The 21,620-nt window shown below is 39.5% G+C and overlaps 1 protein-coding gene across 1 annotated transcript in view; it reads left to right on the top strand.

Annotated features, from left to right (window-relative positions):
• Positions 1–3,154: 3,154 nt before the first annotated feature.
• The window catches only part of mcc (MCC regulator of WNT signaling pathway), a gene marked incomplete at its 3' end in the record, with an annotated part of 34,717 nt that continues 16,251 nt past the window's right edge, over positions 3,155–21,620 (top strand). Inside the window, exons 1-4 of the mRNA XM_071515347.1 lie at positions 3,155–3,281; positions 5,944–6,152; positions 9,482–9,678; positions 21,297–21,406. Coding sequence (XP_071371448.1) covers positions 3,160–3,281; positions 5,944–6,152; positions 9,482–9,678; positions 21,297–21,406 — 638 coding nt within the window. The remainder of the gene's footprint in view (positions 3,282–5,943; positions 6,153–9,481; positions 9,679–21,296; positions 21,407–21,620) is intronic.

Here is a 21,620-nt window from a genome sequence, read left to right as displayed (position 1 = left end):
AAAATAATGACTTAGTATCTCAAAATAATGACTTAGTATCTCAAAATAATGAGAAACTTTCACATAATAACGACTTAGTATCTCAAAATAATGACTTAGTATCTCAAAATAATGACTTAGTATCTCAAAATAATGACTTAGTATCTCAAAATAATGACGTAGTATCTCAAAATAATGAGAAACTTTCTCTAAGTCTCTCTTGAGAAAGTTTCTCATTATTTTGAGATACTAACTCAAACAGCACTGTTTCAATAACATGAAGTGAAACCGTTCCATATTTGTTCACTTTCACTCAGTGTATTGACAAGGAACTGGCAGCCCACGATACACTCAACATTCAACCAGTTTAGCTCCAGTAGAGGTTTTAGTTTAGCTAGCTATATCCATAAAGTTCTCTCTGTCGGCCTCCGGGTCCAAGGCTGTAGTGATGGGAATTACGGCTCTTTGAAGGGAGCCAGATCTTATGGCTCCCTTCCTTTCCGAGAGCTGTTGAAAAGCAGTGAATTTACTACTTTGAATTTACCCTCAGTGTGAAATGTTATGTAATTAAAGTTGCCTTGCCTTGAATGCAATTCATGCAACACTTAATATTAGAAGACAAATATTGCAGTCCGCTTTATCGTTGCTTTTATTGCTGAAGTGCATCCAAATGCTGCTGCGTTTTCGAGTTTGGCTCGTTTTTTTTTTCCAAACCCGTCTACCTCTTGTGACTGGCCGGTTCTCACTACTACTCCAAACCCCTTACTTTTATCCCTGAAATCTCCTTCATTTCTCCATTACATAAACATGAATTATCCATTAAAAATAACACAGCTTTAAAAAAAGTATGGTTAGTAGGCTATCATGGGTTTATAAGGGATTTATTCATGCATGGTTGATGCACAGAGACACTAGTAATTAAGGGACTTTTCATTGCCTTTTGTTCATGGTTTACAGCGTTAAGAGGAAATTAATGGAAAAGTTCCTGTCTCCCTTCATTTTTCATAAAATTAGAAAGTAAGGAGTCAATATTAAGGTCGTGTTTAAGGAGGTTCCGATGGGATCTCCCCCATTAATAACTCCCTTAATTCATTTTAAGGGGATTTTGCATGAATGAAGGGGTGAATTAATGTCAATGAATGAACATGTAAGGTTATTTTAAGGGATTACTGGTTCGTAGAGACTGCAAGATATGGAGAACTTCAGCTGCCTCCTCAACTGGCATGGAAGTTGGTGATTGAAGAGAATTGATTGATTGAAGAGAATCCACAGTCTCTACCTCCACACTTTGATGGTGTTCTATGATTCCCCCGACTATATTTCCTCTGTCAATATGATTGACAGATTGGATTGGGTTACTTCGGCCAGGTGATGATCTTTCCGCAAAGTATATTCAAATAAAGAGAGAAAAACTCCAGTGTCTGCATTTTCATCTGTCACATGGCATCTGGTTTACTCGATCATGTCAAACATTCGATCATATAATATCTGAGTGCTGATCTCTGTACCTGTCTGTCTGCGTCTTTTGGATTTTTTTCCACATAGATTCACATCTCATATTATTTAGAGCAGTGATTCTCAACCTTTTTCTTATCAAGGACTCCTAATTTAGTCCACATTAGAGCCACAGACCCCCATTTGATGAGATTTTGCCTCTCAGATCCAAATGGGAGAATATTTTTATTGTTAGATATGATTTTGTCCAGAATTCCATGACTGTCTGTGTTGTAGGAAGAGACATAACAGAGAAACTATGATCAAAACAGCCATTCTTCTACATTCTCAATGAAAAAATGATGAAGTTTAACAATTCATCAATTTGCTGGGGACCTCCTGGAACCCCCTCAAGGACCCCTGGTGGTCCCCGGACCCCACGTTGAGAACCACTGATTTAGAGCAGTGATTCTCAACCTTTTTCATATCAAGGACCCCTATTTTAGTCTACATTAGGGCCACGGACCCCCACTGAGAGAGATGAGATTTTGTCTCTCGGGCTCATATCTGACAATATTTTTATTGTTGGATATGATTTTGTCCAGAATTCCAGGACTATCTTTATTGTAGGTAGAGAGATAACAGTGAAACTATGATCAAAACAGTCATTCTTCTACATTCTCCAATTGTGTTAACTCATTGTAAATGAAATAATGGTGAAGTTTAAAAATGCATCAATTTGCTGAGGACCCCTTGGAACCCCCTCAAGGACCCCTGGTGGTCCCCGGACCCCACGTTGAGAACCACTGATTTAGAGGAAGCCTGCTTGCTCAACCCCTTACTAGTCTCAGTTGCATGTTTCCAATCAGTGAATCCTTTCATGGTGAATGCTGAACCGAATATTCAAGCCAATCCCTATGGATGGTTTTGCCTCCACTTCTGTCTGCTGATTGGCCACAAAGTTTGATGGCGTTGCGTGAATCTGTTCCTAAGTTATTACGCATTAGTATGAGAAGCCACGCCCACTGCCACGCCCCCTTTTATTTGACCAATCGATGTGAAAAGTTAATCAGCTCTTCCTTTCCCCATGACCAGATTTTACACGAAGTTTCATGCAAATTCTTTCATAACTTTTTGGAGTTATCACACACACACACACACACACACACACTTCCCCGCAATTTTCAATAGAAGCCAGAGCAAGGAAAAAATATTTTCTCATTCATTCAGATTCTGGAAATATATCTGTGGTTTTATCATCATGTGTTGCTGATTTTGCTTTAAGTTTGAAAACTATATCCTTACTTTTACTAGTTTTAATAAATCAAAGGCTGTATCCTGAATTAATCTCACTATCCTACGAGCAAAATATGAATCAAAATTTAGAATTAAGAAACATGTTTGCATCCTATATGAGAAATTATATCAGTTTTATTTCCTATATTTCCTTCCAAGTAGACCTACAAAACAGTAGGCTATCAAACAATTCAGTATCTACAATAGAAAATATCCAATCAGAAACAGCATAACACAGATAAACAAAACTGAAATATGGCAAACAATATTAGTAATGGTTTACATAGCTATGTCATTTTAAGGAGCGCATTAATAAGGGAAATTTAAATGAGAGAAATTCGGCATATTGGACTCGGCCTACACGTTAACGTAGTGGATTCGAGGTGCTTCAGTTTAACTACAGACTCGTAGAATGGACTACATTTTCACGCAGCGGACTACAGGAGGATCATGGCGGCCGCAGCGCAGAGTGTGAGCAGCGGTAGCAGTGATACCTCCAACACCGGGGAGGAGGAGAAGATACGGCGGCTGTTTAAGACCTGCGACGGAGACGGAGACGGCTTTCTCAACCGGTAACGTTATTTATCCTCTCCTCTCCTCTCCTCTACTCACTCTATTCTTCCTTATGTAGAGACGAGCCCTGTTTTCTCCCTGGCTGTGTACAGTAGACCTAAAGGCAGCGAACTGCGTTGCGCCACAATTAGCCAGGCTGTGACCGGAAGTGAAGCAATAATGTCTTCAAAATAAAAGCGTAAAACGTGTCACGGTTGGGGAAACGGGATTAAAGGATAATTCCTGTTATTTTCCAGAATTATCAACAATATATGGACAATTATCATGTCCTATCAGTCCATTTGATACTTTATGGCATTGCTCACACACTTACTCGTATAGCTCCATGGCCTCAAGATGGTGCTGTGGAGTCTTGACTTTGCTTTACATGTTGAGTCCCACTCAATAATCATGTAAACCATGAATAAAAGGCATGAGAAATCCCTTAATTAGTGTCTCCACGAATCAACCCATGAATAAATCCCTTAAAAACCCATGATACTAACTTAATTTTTTTTGAAAGCTGTGTTATTTTTAATGGATAATTCATGTTTATGTAATGAGAAATTAAGGACATTCAGAGATAAAATTAACAACAATGCAATCAACAGTAGAATGAAGTTGGACAGGTGGCTAACATGGGGAAAATCACTTGGTGAACCACAGTAGACTATGTAAATAGCTCTATAGAAGTGCAGCGCTCCCAGCAAACTGAGAGGTAGGTAGCTCTACAGTGAAGTAAGCAATGCAATTTTGATCAAAATCAATCAGCATGATGGCCAAAGCTATAGGAAAATAAGGCCCAGGTTGGAAATAATAGGAATTATCCTTTTAAGGCAGAATTGAGGTGCGTACAGAACAAACAACCCCTGTAGAGGACATTTAAAAAAAACAAAACTACAATTTTATTTTAATTCATTGCAGAATCTTTGTTGCCTATGATCATTATTATAACTTTGGCACTTAGTATCGCTCAAGAAACTGATGTTCGCCAATAAGGATTTTATTTTGAAACTTCTGACCGGAAGTAATGTATGTTATTGTGGCGGCTTGACACTGGCAGCGGACTTGGAACAAATTTCCAAACTTTTGGGTCCACTCCCCGACATGCTATTGTCAGCTGGACTTAACATAACCTGGGCCGTAGAACATCTGCACGTATGAGCATATATGGTGAATGTGTTGGTATTTAATACAGGCCGCGGTGCTCCAACTTTTTTTCTTCCAGCCACCCAAAGCAGCAGGCGTTAACAGCGCAGCGAAGTTATAGCATCATAGTTGCTCTAGCTTCTTATGCTAATGGTATTTATTCATGTAAAAAATGACTTGTAACTGGTCACATTTCAACATATACTGCTTTCTCCTACCGCTGGTTTGCACAGCATGCTCTTTGATTAGACAGGCTACACCTAGGTTGGTAGGCCTAGAGCTTGAAATACCAGTGTGACTCCGAAGATGCGTTTTCTAAAGGCACAAGGCTGTTTCCTGTCACCTCACCCGCAGCAGCCTCACTTGGGAAGCTATTTTTAAAATAACGTTTCTGAACGTTGCGTCATATTTGGTGCTAACGTAAGACGCCTGTATCAGAACATTATTCCTCCTGGCAGTAAAGTACGTGGCTTGGGGACTATAAAACAAACAAGTAATCCCTTAAATAACCTTACATTTTCATAAATTTACATCAATTCACCCCTTAATCCATGCAAAATCCCCATAAAAGTAATTAAAGCGAGTTATTAATGGAGGAGATCCCATCGGAACTCCCTTAAACACCCCCTTAATCTTGACTCCTTACTTTCTAATGAAAAATTCAGGGAGACAAAAACTTCCCATTAATTTCCACTTAAAAACCATGTAAACCATGAACAAAAGGCATGAAAAATCCCTTAATTACTAGCGTCTCTGTGAATCAACCCATGAATAAACCCCTTATAAACCCATGATACTGACCTTATTTAAAGCTATGTTATTTTTAATGGATAATTCATGTTTATGTAATGGAGAAATTAAGGACATTTCAAGGATACAATTAAGGGGTTTGGTTTGATAGTGAGGTGAAAACTGTGTTGTCTTAGTATTTATAATGACCTTGACTCAAAGCTCACCTGGAGTTGTAGATTCAATTGTAGCACACATCATATCTAATGCTGAACCTATTCAGAAATGAAACAGAATTATTAACGGTGTGACAATATTAAATTCAGCTTTAGTGAGACAGTAGCTCTGTTTCCATCTAGCCTGTCAAGTGAATTTCAAACAAATTCACAATTTAGAAATATCAGAAAAAATAACAACACAATAAATAGGCTTTGTCAACATCAGAGAAAAACACATCCATCAGAAAACATTAAATGTCTTCAAAGAAGTTATTGGACCAAAACAAAGAAATGCACATGGCAAAATTCATTTAATTTTATGAATTTATCGCATAATTTTCCAAAAAGCTTTTCCACTTCAAATGAGAGTAGAATTTTTTTTGTACTTCGGAAATTTTCTCAAAATGTATTTGTTCTGTTCAACTTTTCTAAATTGATGCTTTCATATTTACATAAAAAATACATGGACGGAAACCCAGCTAGTCTTGGATCTGTCCCTCTTAAATCTATTCAACCTTTCCAAACATGTTAAAGCCAAACCAAACCCGTCCTACAAACCGCCTTCTTGTCCTCCCCCCTCCTCCAGGAACGACCTGCTGATGATGTGTCGCCAGCTCAACATGGAGGACTCGGTGGCGGAGGTCATGAACCAGCTCGGGGCCGACGAGCGGGGCCGGATCTCCTTCGAGGAGTTCAGCCGCTGCCGCATGCAGCTCCTCCAGGAGATCAGGAAGGAGGAGGACAAGCTCCGGCAGTGCGTCTCCTCCTTACCGACCAGCAGCGACAACAGCCTGGGTGGGTGTCACCTTCTCATTGTGGGGTCCCGGGACCACCGAGGGTCCTTGAGCGGGGTTCCAGGGGGGTTGTCCCAGGCAAATTTGATGAATTGTTAAACTTCAGCATTATTTCATTTGCAAGAAGTGAACACAAATAGAGCAGTGGTTCTCAACGTGGGGGTCCGGGGATCCACCTGGGGTCCTTGAGGGGGGGGTTCCAGGGGGGTCCCCAGGCAAATTGATTGACTTGTTAAAGTTGAAGTGAACATAATTGGAGAATGTGCAAGAATGGCTATTTTGATCATACTGTATTTCACTGTTATCGCTCTGCCTATAATACAGATAGTCGTGGAATTCTGGACAAAATCATATCAAAAAATATTCTCAGATTTGGGTCAGAGAGACAAAATCATATTAAACGGGGGTCCGTGGCCCTAATGTGGACTAAATTAGGGTCCTTGATATGAAAAAGGTTGAGAATCACTGAAATAGAGAATGTAGAAGAATGACTGTTTTGATCATAGTTTGACTGTTACCTCTCTACCTATAACACAGGTAGTCATGGGATTCTGGACAAAATCATATCTAACAATAAAAATATTCTCAGATTTGGGTCCGAGAGACAAAATCTCATCAAACGGGGGTCTGTGGCCCTAATGTGGACTACATTTGGGGACCTTGATGTGAAAAAGGTTGAGAATCACTGCCTTAGACAATAGTTATAGGCCTAAATGTCATGTAGGTTTCAGGACTGTAACAAATGATAATCTGACAATTATTGGAGTGATTAATCAATGGCTATTCAAACAATTTATTGATTAATCAGCCCAAGAAGACATGTAGAAACAGTGCAATGGCGCTTCATCATCACACCAGGCGATAGAAACTGAAACTAACATTCTTACTACTGCTGCACTTCAGAGAACAAGACCTTAAAGCTAGGGTAGGCAAATTTCTTTTTGTATTATTTGGTGAAAATTTCATAACACCTCTTCAGCCATGAGTAATTTGGATGGTCTGAGAGAAGATCAGGCCTCTGTGATCGCCCCTGCCTCTGTTTTCAGGCTCTCCAAAATCTCACCGCTCCCGGTAGGCCTCGACCAATCAGGCGAGCTCTCTGCGAGGAGGCGTGCCTACTGTCTGTCAATCACAGTGCACAGCTCATTCTAGTCCTGACCACCCTGCAAACTGCAGAGAGAGAAAACAAATATATCCACGGAAGAGACGTGAAACGGCCTTAATGCGCACTGAATCCTGGGACATGGCCTTCATCAGCCCATAGAAGTGCACAATGAGTAAATGGTATCATATAGTAAACAGATGGAAGTGATTACTGACGACCATCTCAGAGCACCATGTCATGACCTGTAAAACATGACTGCGCACAAGATGCAAAAGCAAACATGACTCAACAAAAAAAGTCAACAATATAAACAAACATACAAGAAAATACAAGTTAAAAATACGGATGCGGCAATGAATGGGGTCCAAGCACATGTTACTTTGTCCAAAGATGAGAAACCTAAGACATTATGATTAGTGGACCATACTATTAATGATATTAGTGTGAGCTTGCAGAGAATGCACTATTCTCTGCAACCTCATGTGACCAAGTGTCTCCAGAAAATGGTAGCCTGCGGTATAATTTTCTGCTCACTCATTTGTATCTGTCTACTGCAAATATAGTGAAAAAATGCAACAGAAAAGAGTAGGGGAGTCATTTGAACTCACAATCGTGTACTTTGCAGACCACAAAGATGAAGTGTGCAAAATTTAAAGTGTGTCAGACATAAAGCCAATGAGTTATGGCCATTTGTAGTTATGATGCTGCTATAGCGCCACCACATTTTGCAGGTTCACTCAGAGCTGCTGCCTGCACTTGTCCACCAAATTTGGTTATCATAGCATCCTTGAGTTATGGAAGTTTTTGTAAAATAGGCCACATCCGCAATGTTTTTGTGAACTTTCGTGACCAATTGTGGCCAAACAGTAAGGAGTATCAAAAATCCATTCAATAACTTTTGTGCAGGACAGTCCAGATAGGTTGTGTGCCAAATTTGGTGAAGATTGGACAAAATTTATTAGAAAGTAGTGAAAAACAGTTTTGGAAAAAATGGCGGAAAATCTAGTCAGACGGAAATGGGCATGGCCTATATGGATAGATGCCAAGGAATCCAGGGGAAATTTTGTCTCTACGATGTAAAGTTGCTTGTTATACCGTTACCATGAGGCCAATTGACGTGTTTGTTTTTTTTTTTTTTACTAATTATTACTAGGCAAGTAGAATAAATGCTATTAATTTGAACTTTGTTTTGGCTTTTAATTGGCTTTTAGTGTGATTTTGGGAGTGCCTTGGATCTCAAATTTTTCCACATAATAACCAGAGGACCCTTTTTTATCCAAAGATCACCAAATCCCAGTAGAAGCTAAGAAGCATTCTAGCCTCCTACCTGTTAAGTCTACATGTTCTTTAAAAAAAATCCTTTCTACATCTATTTTAGCTCTCATTCCATTTCTTTTCCACGCAATTTGCCCTTACATGAATGTTCTATGGCCAATGGAATAATGTAAGGGAATGACTTTTAACACTCCTTATTCTTGCTTGCTTGTCTCCATCTCCAAATTTTTTCAAAATCCAAAACAACTGAAGTCAATGGGGACCTGTTCTTTAGAGTTCCAAAACAAAAACAGTCAAACAATCACACTGTGAATAGAAAGACCTATACACCATTATTTGATGCAAATCAATCAGCTGTAGTTAAGATTTGCACTAAATGATGGTGTAAATATACTTTGTGGAACTCTGAAGAACTGGTCCCCACTAACTTCAGTTGTTTTGGAGAAGGCTGCTATGGCTGCTATAGTTTTTATTTTTATTTCGTTTTGACTTTTTGTTTTCAATTTCAGTTTAGTTTTAATTCGTTTTTAAATCGGGTTTGCTAGTTTAGTTTAGTTTTTATTTTTTTAAAATGCTTAGTTTTAGTTTAGTTCTTATTAATTTCAGTGTTAGTTTTAGTCTTTTTTTGTAATATGGGGTATTTATCGGGGGGGGGGTTTCAAAAATTCAAAATACTAGGCTTATGTATGAAATAAATTGACAAAGACGCAAACTAAAGACGTTTTCTCTATAATTTTAGTTTATTTTAGTTAGTTTTGTAAACACAATACAGTTTCAGTTATTGTTTTTTTGTAAAGCCTCGTTTTTATTTTTATTTCAGTTAACGAAAATGTTTTCATTAACGATAATAACCTTGGTTTCAACTGGCATGAAGGTGAGAAGATGATGACAGAATTTTCATTTTTTGGGTGAACTACTCCTTTAAGCCACCTACAACTTTGTATCTTTAGGCACTTTATCAGGACCCAGAGAAAGCTGGGAGTATGACTCCGGAGCACGGGACCTCCAAAGCCCAGATGTCCAGCCTCAGCAGTCCATCCTGCTCCAGAAGTTTCTCGAGCAACCTGGGTCTGTCCTCCACAAGCTCCTGGCCCAGAGAAGTGCTTGGGCACCCATGGAAGGAAACTACCTGGAGCTGGCCAACACAGTGAGTAGACCCCGGACTCGGTGCCTGATTTATTAAAGCAACATGTTTCCCGTCGTGATTAACACAGTTAGTCTGCATATTTTACATACAGTGCTGCTGACCGGTTTATCAGACGTGATAGCCAAATCATTTCCACATGATAGAAGTGGTGTGACACTACTACATCACTGTTGCTTTTCTTCTCCACACTGCTCAGTTTTAGGTCTTGCTAATCTAATCTTTAGCTCTGCTTACCACTTACTGTATTATCCTCTCCAGTATGGACACTCTGTTGTTGTTGTTGTTGTTGAGTGGGAGAGTACCTCAACAACGTTATTCATGCCATGTGATTGGCTGTTGGTGTTTTATGTTGGTATGCAGCTTTCTGTGTGATTGGCTGTAGGCTTTGTATGCCTGTGCCTCAAGCTTATGTTTGTTGCGTGATTGGCTGTTTGTGTTCCAAAAAATCCTAAATGGCAGCCAAAAATTATCAACGGACATTATGGGTTCTAGAGGCAAAAATGTTCAATATGTCCAGATACATATCTGTACCAAGTTTCACATCTCTACGATTAACAGCATGCCAGGGCTGAGCCTTAAACTTAAACTTTGAGGGCTTACTACAGCGCCCCCTATGGCCCAATCAGTACCATTCTTTGTGTCCAAGTAGCGAGTGAACAGGACTATCTATGTGCCAAATTAGGAAAAAAGTTACCAATGTGTCGCCAAGTTATTGGACCCAAACTGCGGTGAAAAAAAGAATAATAATTATAATAGGATTTCCTACAAATATGCCCTGTATTGATAGAGCGCTTATCAAAAGAGTTTCAAATTGCTTTATAAGATAAGTAAAAATGTGAACAACAAATGCAGAATAATTTAGATAAGAATGAAAAAAACATAGTAAAAGCAAAATAAAAAAAAGTGTTTGATATTGATGTAGAGGAAAACTTTATACAATAGAGAAAGAGAGAGAGAGAAGGGGGAACAATTAGAGGGCAGGATAGATAGATAGATAGATGGATGGAGAAGTATGTATGTGACAGAAAAAATTAAGTGGAGTGAGACAAGAAGTGGAGAAGTGGAGTGTACAGAAAAAAAAAAAAAAAAAACTTTATGTGGAGAGGAGGAGAGGCATGGAGAGTGGGGAAAGCGGAGAAGAAAACATTACTGAACACACACACACACACACACACACACACACACACAGACTAGCCCCGGGGAATTCTCTCCAAACACACTCCAGCCGTGGAGGAAGCGTATAGAGATGACATGGGCCAACGGTTAAGGTGTGAATGTGTGTGTGTGTGTGTGTGTTGTTCCCGTATTTTCACCGTGTGGAATAATGGGATCGAGTCCGAAACGGCTGACAAACGCGGAGTCGGCGGAGCTGGAAGCTGGAAGGACTGAGCCGCTGCATTTCCCATTTCGCTACGTCTTTTACCTCCCTCCATTACTTTCTTCTCCTCCACTCCGCTGCGTGGAGAGCGCTCTGGAATGTTAATCCAGTTTGGGAGCTCTGGGAATCATGAACTTTGCTGTAGCGGCTGTGGAGTCAGGGAATGACTCCCAGAATGAGGGAAGCGAGGTAAGACTGTGAAGTTTACATTTACATTTTTACATTTTAGGCATTCAGCCTCTTATCCAGTGTGACTAGTCACGCAACAGAGTCTTATACTGTCCATACAGTATTCCTATGATCATATAACAATCATGTAAGACCAGAGTGCTAGAAAATAGAGAGATGGAACTGGGGGCATGCTTCTAGTGTATTGATTTGCTATAAAACGATCCTACAAGGTTTCTAGATGGTTGGGAACTTGCACAAAAAAATACAAGTTTTCTGTTTTTTGTCAGCATTTCAGTCCAAGTAGTCTTTGTCTTTTACCCCCCCCCCCCCCAGTAAACACCTTCACCCTCCACAAGGGAAGCTTACAGCTCACTGAGTTTCAAGGCGTTTTCACAACATCTAAGTCATCAGGGACATATTAAAACCAGCTGGAGGGTAGCTAGGTTCAAGCGAAATATCTCTTCCTCAACAGGGGGGAAAAGAAAGGGAGGGGGTAGGTGAGATTAGGCAAATGCTGGTGGTTATAGAGTGCTACACATGAGCTGGTTCCATCCAAGTTTCTGTTTTTTTGCAAATTATGATGTATTGGATTAGAAAAGATGAATGGAAACAGCAAATTTAAATGTAAAAAAAAACGCCCACTTTTCCCAGTTTTTGGTCAGTTAATAAATTATGCAATAAATAGCGAAAGAAGCATAATTGTCGAATAAATAATCACGTAGAGTGGGTCAGTCTCGTTGCGCAACACTTCAAAAGTGGCTTTGGATGTTCTTAAAGAGTAAGTAATCCCCACCCAAATCTCTGGTGAAGCCTGACACCTAATAGTGAAAAGTAGGGTACTGCACTGGCCATCTGCTATTGGCTGGTCTTTTGTGCCAGATGATGTCACCACCTGTTGTACTCTATAGAAGGTGACATCACCTGGCACCAAAGACCAGCCAATAGCAGATGGCCAGTCCAGTACCCTACTTTCCAGGGGGTCCCACTACTTGGGGTTTAGTTACTCCTTAAATGTTATCTGTAAAATGTCTGTCCACCATGACGACCCAGAAATGTCATACATGCATAAGTCTCCATTGTAGTTGTATGAGCATCAGTTGGTACATTAGAATATCATACATGTTGTTTCTCACGTGTAAGTTTCTATCATGATTGTATGACCATCATTTGGTGCATTAGAATATCATATATGTTGTTTCTCACGTGTAAGTTTCTATCATGATTGTATGACCATTAGCTGTTTCATTAGAAACGTGGGGTCCAGGGACCACCACGGGTCCTTGAGGGAGTTCCAGAGGGGTCCCCAGCAAATTGATGAATTGTTAACCTTCAGCATTTCATTTACAAGAAGTTAGAGAATGTAGAAGAATGACTGTTTAGATCATAGTTTCACTGTTATCTCTCTACCTACAATACAGAGAGTCTTGGAATTCTGGACAAAATCATATCTAACAGTAAAAATATTCTCAGATTTGGGTCCGAGAGACAAAATCTCATCAAACAGGAGTCCGTGGCCCTAATGTGGACTAAACTAGGGGTCCTTGATATGAAAAAGGTTGAGAATCACTGGCCTAGACAACAGAACAAATTGATACCAAATTAAATGACCTATTTCTGGCAGGACACTCTAAGTCATGCTATGCTGTGTCAGCTGACACTGAAGGCCTTCACACTCACATTCATTCTGTATGCTGATGTGTGCGTTGCTGCTGTGCTCGCTGCTGGTACTTCCCAGAGCCTCCTCCACCCCAGCCTCCACCTCCTTTGGTCCTGCTCTGTTTGTATGCACCCTGGAGGGTCTCCGTATCATGTGCCACGTATTACTATGCTTATGCTGTGCCACTGTATTAGGGCGCATCCCCAAGAGTAGAACCATACCGCCAAGTCAATCTGTATTGCCATCTGCAACGGATGGTTAAAGCTATGATGTGATTCCTGACAGAACTAACTGACTATGTGACTATACCAATTGAACACCGAATAGACACAATTTCCAAGCAAATTATGGCCTCTGCCACAAATTACCTAGACCTGCAACATATGAAGTCAAACCTTGAAACCCTGAAACCATATGTACTCAGCCAGCCACAGCCGTGTACCCAAGTAATTATGCACACAGGACATAATGTATACACTGCACAGCGGCAGCAAATTTTTTTTTTTATCTTACTACAGATTATTTACAGATGAGGGTCCGATACGTAATTACAAAGCTCCACATGTTGCTTTTCACAAAATTGTTATCCAGCCTGTTATCCTCTTGGATTGACCCTCTCTCCACAAAGAAGAACACACAACGCGGGCAAAGTCCTCTAGAGCTGCAACGATTAATCGATTAATCGATTAGTTGTCAACTATTAAATTAATCGCCAACTATTTTGATAATCGATTCATCGGTTTGAGTAATTTTTTCAGAAAAATAAGTCAAAATTCTCTGATTCCAGCTTCTTAAATGTGAATATTTTCTGGTTTCTTTCCTCCTCTATGACAGTAAACTGAATATCTTTGGGTTGTGGACAAAACAAGACATTTGAGGACGTCATCTTGGGCTTTGGGAAACACTGATCCACATTTTTCACCATTTTCTGACATTTTATAGACCAAACAACTAATCGATTAATCGAGAATGAAAATAATCATTAGTTGCAGCCCTAAAGTCCTCCATATCATGCAGCCACTTCCATTTAGCAAACCAACTTGGCTTGAAGGAGCGACAGAAACCTTCTCTTCCAAACCATCGTTCACCTGCTAGTGAGGCTCCTCGACCAAAGCCAAGCCGATGTTAGCTGGTGGTTGTGCAGAAGCTCCTGCGCTAGCCACCAGCAAGAGGTTAGCTTCCGTTTGCTATCTCAATGCTAGCTCCTCCGATGCTTGACCGGTCCACATCACATGCAGAGGTGCGAGGGGTAGGCTGACCTGCCAGAGCACTGCTAATGACATTGTTGCTTAAAGAGTGACTAAACCCCAAACCCAAATTTGTGGTGAAGCCTGACATCGAATGGTAAAAAGTAGGGTACTGAACTGGCCTTCTGCTATTGGCTGGTCTTTGGTGCCAGGTGATGTCACTACCTGTTGTACTCTATAGAAGGTGACATCACCTGCCACAAAGACCAGCCAATAGCAGAAGGCCAGTTGGAGGTTCCTCATTATCTTCAGTATCTGTTGAACCATGAGGGTTAAAGAGGTTTTAGTGCAACAAGAAGAGATTACTGTTTTCACACAGTAAATAATCACTAAAAACAATATCTATATACAATATTAGCATAAAGAATATAATGATGTATGTATCAAACAATGAGTTGGTGAGTAGACTTCTTTGTAAATGTCATTAAGATGATCAATGATATGAGGTATTGTGACATTATTGTATTGTAGAATATATGTACAACATTCTGAACCAATCACAGCGCATGTTCCACCTTGACTGGCCAATAAATTCTCTAGCACAGCTCTATTTGGAGAGCCATCATTCTGACAGAGGTTAACTGAGTGATATTGTCACATTGACATACGATAACAGGAACAGTAGCAACACTCATAATCAATAATCAATAGTGTTGTGGTCCCAAATAACTGTACAATTAGATATTTCTCCAACCAAAGGACCCGTACCACCTGTGCCTTTACATTACATATAGCAGTGGTTCTCAACCTTTTTCATATCAAGGACCCCTAATTTACTCCACATTAGGGCCACAGACCCCCATTTGATAAGATTTTGTCTCTCAAACCCAAATCTGAGAATATTCTCATTATTAGATATGATTTTGTCCAGAATTCCATGACTATCTGTATTGTAGGTAGAGAGATAACAGTGAAACTATGATCAAAACAGTCATTCTTCTACATTCTTTAACTGTGTTAACTTCTTGTAAAAGAAATAATGCTGAAGTTTAACAATTCATCAAATTTGCTGGGGACCCCCTGGAACCCCCTCAAGGACCCCTGGTGGTCCTTGGACCCCACGTTGAGAACCACTGACATATAGGATGGGGTTGTTTCTTTCTCTTTCCATCTTCATCATCAGGACAGCAGGGGCTTCCTCCTCAGTCTCTCTGCATTAGACTACCATTTCCCTCTTCCTTTTCCTTTTAGGCGTTTTGATTTTCAGATTTCAGTAGTGGATTTTTATAAATTATTTTTATAAATGACGTTTAGCTTTTTAAAGATTTAAATTCAAACGTAATATTAAGTTATAATTTCCTCTCAAAAGACAGAAACAACATCCTCCAAAAAGCATTAGCTTGACTTTGGTCTTTGATTTGCCCTCCAAGGATATGGCATGTGCTCTGTTTTGAGGTCATCTGTGTGTAAATGCATTGCAATTATTCTAGGACAGCCATAAGCTCTACACACAATGGACGGGGGTCAACTTCCCATAGGAAGTCTGGGGGGAAGAGAAGGGCTGCGGTCCTCTTCTAAGTGTTTACTTCCTGTCCAAATGCCGCTGGTAAAAATGATGGTAGAAAGTAGTCCCCAACTGCAGCTATAGAAATTCTTTGACGGTTTTCCCAGCAATTAGCAACCAATAGTTTATGGTCTCTTGTGTTGTTTGTGGTTTGGACTTTGGAGTCATGTGGTTGAAGAGAGAGGCCACAATTTATGTATACAGGGTTCTCCCCACAATTTTTTTTAATGTTGTCATGAAAATAAACTTCAAAAACAAAATAGATCAAATCAAATCAAATAAATAACACAGAATAAAATATGATATGTACATAAATACATATGCTCTAAAAAAAAAAAGAAAAAAGGATGTAGCATTTTTAACACATCTTTGTGTCTTCTTTGGGACAACACACATTTGTGTTACACAATATATACACAATATATACTTACATAATATATGTTAATGACAATGCATTTTAACACAACATATGTTATTAACAAATGCTCTGTTGAAAAGTAACACAAATGAATGTTGTCCCAAAGAGGACACACAGATTCAGTCTTCAACTGATTTTTAACTAAATCTAACCATTTACAATACATTAGAAAGAGCATGAAGAATGCTGTCCTTCTCTCTCTCTCTCTCTCTCTCGCTCTTCTCTCTCTCTCTCTCTCTCTTTCTCTCTCTGACTCTCTCTCTCTGACTCTCTGTCACTCTCTCTCTCTCTCTCTCTCTCTCAATTCAATTCAATTTCAATTCAATTTGCTTTATTGGCATGAATGTTATAACAACAAAATTGCCAAAGCGTCTCAGGACAATCAACAAAAGGATCTAACAGTAAACAGTGGATACATTACTGAATAAGACAGAATCAGTTCTCTATCTCTCTCTCTCTCTCTCTCTCTGACTCTCTCTGTCTCAACATGTTTCCAGTGCATCTCCAGTACATGTTTTATTTATTTCAATTTCAATTTAACAATAATTTCTTTTTTCAAATCAAATCAAATTCATTCATTGATTTTTATAACAGTGCTGTTCAGTCTGTCTGCCTGACAATGATTGAAGTGAGGTGAACAGATTGAAATCTTTATCTTATTAGATAAAACAGATTTTGAAGTTTTCCTTTGGGGACATCATTTGCAGTCAAAAAAAAGGTAATAAATCGCAATATATTGCAATATATATTATCGCAATACTCAACATACCGCAAATAGTTAAAAATCGCAATAATATTGTATCGTGGCTCAAGTATCGTGATAATATCGTATTGTGGGGCCTCTGATGATTCCCACCCCTAATTAAAAAGTCCCATATTGTGGAAAACGGGATTTCCCTTGCCTCTGTGATGATAAAGGAGTTGGATGGTCTATCTAAACATGGTGAAAGTATCAAAACTAATCCACACAATCCATATTAGTGCAGCGAGCCTCTAAACGAGCCGTTTGGACTTCCGTAACTTTGTGGCGTCACAAAGGTTCGCTCATTATCATTTTTGTAAGAAATAATAGACTAACAAAGTGTTTTTTTCAAAGCGGTTGAGCGGTTGTCATTGTTTATTACCGGAGAGTTTTCCCTACCTGTAGCCGCTGGGCCGCGGAGTCTCACGTTTCACTCTTGAAACGGTTAGCCAATCGGAACAGAGGGGGTCGTTAATATTAATGAGCCTTAAAGACACGGCGACAGAAACGGCCTGTTCTTGGTAAGGCTCAGAGAGATGCTGGAAAATGAACGTGGAAAAATGGATTGAGAGTGTTTTTGGTTCATGACACCACACACACAACTTTTAAGACATAAAATAAAACTCTGGAAAGTGTAGAGTATGGGACCTTTAAGTGGAATACATTGGAGTTGTCTTCAGGGTGGTGGAGTCTGTGGCGCGTCTGTGAAGATGGAACAGGATTAGCCCCAATGAGACACTAGATGACGTTAAGATCGGTCATGTGAGCGTGTGCATTTTTACTGCTGCTCTGATGCAGACCCCCTGAGCACCTAAAAAGCACTAGCACACTTATATCGGTGTGTGATGTTATCTTGCACATGGAGGAGTAATTCATTATCTTATCAATCTGGGAGAATATGATGGGGGTGTTGAATTGTTTTCATGGTAGAGGAAGACGTCATAGTTCTGCAGCGTTAATGCATACACAAACACACACTTCCTCAGACACTTCTCTTCCTCTGAATCCACATTCCAGACCCTGCTCTAGACAGTGGGGGTGGGGTTGTGTGTGTGTGCGTGTGTGTGTGTGTGCGTGTGTGTGTGTGCGTGCGTGTACCACATTTTAGGGTTGGGAAAATAATTTGGATTGTTATCAGTATCTTTTTTTCTTTTACTTGAACTTTTATTTGGTTTTTCCAACAAATAAAAAAAAGGAAACAGCATATTTCACTTACATAGCAACACAGATACCTGTACAAGGTGAAAGAAAATATAAGAAACAATAGAAAAAAAGTAAAAAAAAAAAAAATTTTTTTTATCAGTATCAATACTGATTCTGCTTATCGATTCCCAATAATAATACTAATAATAAGCTTCATTAATATAGCAATTATATGAAACAGAATTTATTTGAAGTGCTTAAAAAGAGTAAACTATACAAAGACAAGATAAGAATAAGAAATATAGTACACAGTAATAATAAAAATAAAAGAGTGAAAGATTTTTTTACACTAATTATGATGTTACACTAATTATGAGGGCATTGTAAATATATTTTGGCCTACTGTTCTCTCAGCAGTTCTTTAACAAAAATAGCTGTTGGCCAAATACATCTTTTAGCCATCTAAAACAACAGTAAACGTCAGGTTTTGGTGTCAGTCCCTCACAATCAAAGAGCGAGGGCTTCTTTCTAGAGCCGCCATTTTGCACCAAGAGACGTTCAACAATCATACAGGGAGAAATCCATCGTAGAAGAGGAAGAGAGACCAATTTCTCCACAGTGATACACACACCAAGTTCTCAAGAGTAGCCTCAGTGGGGGGGGGGGGGGGGGGGGGGGGGGGGGGGTCGAAAGGCATTGTGGAAAATGTAGGAAATCGCTAACTGAAGTCGAAAGTAGGTGACGCAGGTTGAGGGAAAGTGAGTACACCAAAGTGACATCACTCCTGGAATGCATTGGACATCACAGATTGATGGTATACATCAGTGGAAGAGGATCCAAGGGTGGAATTTTGACACCCTTTGAACTGAGACCCTTGATTGAGATCCTTACACTTTGTCATCACTTATCTATTCATGTAGCCGATGATGTGACTCAAGCTCAGCAAAACAGTCCTACAGAGCTACATCCTGCTGCCATATGAAAAGCACATTGGAAGTGCGCTCAAAGTTGTTTTTATGTTGTTAATTCCACAATATAATCTGGGGCCAGTTGCAGAAAGCTAGTATAAAACTAGTCTAAGCCTTAGACTGGTCTTAGATTCTCAGGTTGGACTAGGCTAATTAAGACTGTCTGTTACTTAAATATGACTTATTTTGAGGTAGGAAAATTAGCCACCTTAAGAATTTTGTTGTTATGGCAACGGGTCGGCCTAAATCAGAGCGGGAAGTTTAAATACTGAAGTTATTTCATAAAAGATGGTAAATGGTTTTTGGAAAGAGTCTGAAGAAGAGAGACTTTAGAGACAGAAACAACTCATTAGAGATCTACAACAACCAAGAAGTAGTAGGAACAGGTAGATATAAGCGTCTATAGCAAGTTTGACTACAGGTCACATTTAAGTCTAAGACTAGGTCTATCTTTATGTAACTGGCCCCTGGAAGTGATTCTCTGCTTGCAACCACACACACACACACACACACACACACACACACACACACACACACACACGCACACGCTATTTGGACAGGAAGGAAAAGGGCGATGCTTCAAACAACAAAAGAAATAGAAACAGAAAGCACAGAGTCACAGCCAGACCAACATAGAGGACTAACACTAACAAGATTAAAGAACAGTACAAGTTTTAGTTGTGTAAACTCGCTTGTAACAGGAAGAGCCATTTCGTTTCTACGGGTAAACGGACAGTTGCGAAAAGGAATGTTCAGGCAATTGAAGGATGGATAGGGGGAATGTTCCCCAAGAGTGGAGAAATGTGAGGAGCAGAGAAGAAAAAGGTAAGAGTTACTGATGACTAATGCCATGAGAGGACTGATGGTGGTAGTCCTCTCTCTCTCTCTCTCTCTCTCTCTCTCAAACCGCAAACCCACAAACCTGGTCTAGAGTTAAGTTAGACACTGTATTGGTTATGATGGGACCAAAGGCTAGCATACACTTCTTTCAGCTGAGCCTTGAAAATACAACATGTTGTAATCTTTGTGCTCCAATCAGTTGCTGTTCTGTTTCTCTCCATGGAACAGTAGATGTCGGGTCAATCCACACTTTAATGAAACGTAATTGAAAGCCCATATTATACAGTTTAGAATTGGGCAGCCCAGGGCCTCCATTACATTTAGTGTGTTGTAAAGTACTGAATTTCAACCTCTGCTGTTTGCAATTCCATATATACTTGTGAGTAAGAGAACCAAGTCTTTTCCAAAGGGTCACTGGTTGAGGTAAAGGAATCACTGCAATAAGGAAATGAATTTGGGGTACATCCTAGACCGTAATCATGCTGAAAGAGCAGACCATGTTTTCCAGAGTGTTCTCATAGTTGTTTTTAACAATGTTGTGCAGTGAGGTGTGAATATTGATACCCAAATATTTCATTTGTGATTGAGTTGGTATTGTACTGTACATGGATGGGGTACTTGCTCTGTTGTTTAGTAAAAACAAATTTTTCTTCTAATTGATTTTAGTGCCAAATTTGTTGAAGACTTTCAGAATGTTCAGAATAAATTCTTCAAGTGGAAATGTACAGCAAAATGTCATCTGCAAAAAATGAGATTGATGACTTAATTTTGATTGTGCAGATTTAATTTTGCCTTATTGTTTGGGCCAATTGCTTGAGTGAGAAAAAAAGCTTGGGTGAAAGCGGGCATCCCTGCCTCGAGCCTTGCTCAATGGTGAAAGGCTTTGAGTGCAGTCCATTGGTTGAGACCATTGCAGTGGGATTTGCATATAATAACAAACCATATTAATAAATTTACTGCCAAGACTTTATGATAACATGATGTATCTGCTGTCTTATTCATTGACATATTGTGTATTATATGTCATATGTAATGTATATGGGACCCACATGGAACAAATACAACTCCGCTTTCTTCCAATACTAACCCAAAGAGTACCTAAAGTTAATTCCTTTTTGTGTGACACATCCTCTATAGCAGATGCATTGCATTTTTAAAATCCAGATAAACAAGAATATAGGTAGTATAATTGAGTAATGTCTCAGAAATCCAGAATAGACTTATGGTTGGTTTCATCAAGCTATATTCAGTACATTTCTGAAAAATGTCATACTTATGACCCTCTATCCGATGAAATGATAAACTTGACAGAAGTCACAGGCCAACAAAAAATTAACCATAACTAATAGTCTGCATGTCCGATCTTCACAACCTGTCTGTTTGTGTGTGTCTGTCTACCTTTTCTACCTTCTGTAATGTTCTATTTGTCTTTTCAAATTGGGCTTGGACCTTCAGTCGCTGCTTGTGGCTGTATTCTTGTATTGTTGGGCCCTCTATATATCTTACTTAATGTGTGCATGTGTGTGTGTGTGTTGTGTTTGTATACACAGTGTGATCAGGACCTGACCGCCATGCGCTATGAGGAGCGCATCACTGAGCTCCATGGAATCATTGCTGAGCTAAACAAGAAGATTGAGCTGCTACAGAACAACACCATCAGGTATACATGAATACACACACACACACACAGAAGTTTGAAAAGGCTGTATTAAACGTAGACTGTGACGATTATGTGAAAACCCTATTCATTTCCCCCATAGAGAAATTGCTGTGGAACCGTAAGTCCATATTTGGCCATGGTGATGTCAGACTTATAAGGTCTATTAGAAATTATCTATTACAAATATTTCAGCTCAATACATACAAAGCAATTC

Source organism: Centroberyx affinis, unplaced genomic scaffold, assembly GCF_046629955.1.
Source record: "Centroberyx affinis isolate AG114_WGS23_722 - 3 ecotype Tasmania unplaced genomic scaffold, CSIRO-AGI_Caff_v1 ptg000345l_1, whole genome shotgun sequence".
NCBI classification, from domain to species: domain Eukaryota; kingdom Metazoa; phylum Chordata; class Actinopteri; order Beryciformes; family Berycidae; genus Centroberyx; species Centroberyx affinis.
Note: the sequence above shows the minus strand (reverse complement) of the source record. Positions and strands in the feature narration are given on the sequence as shown.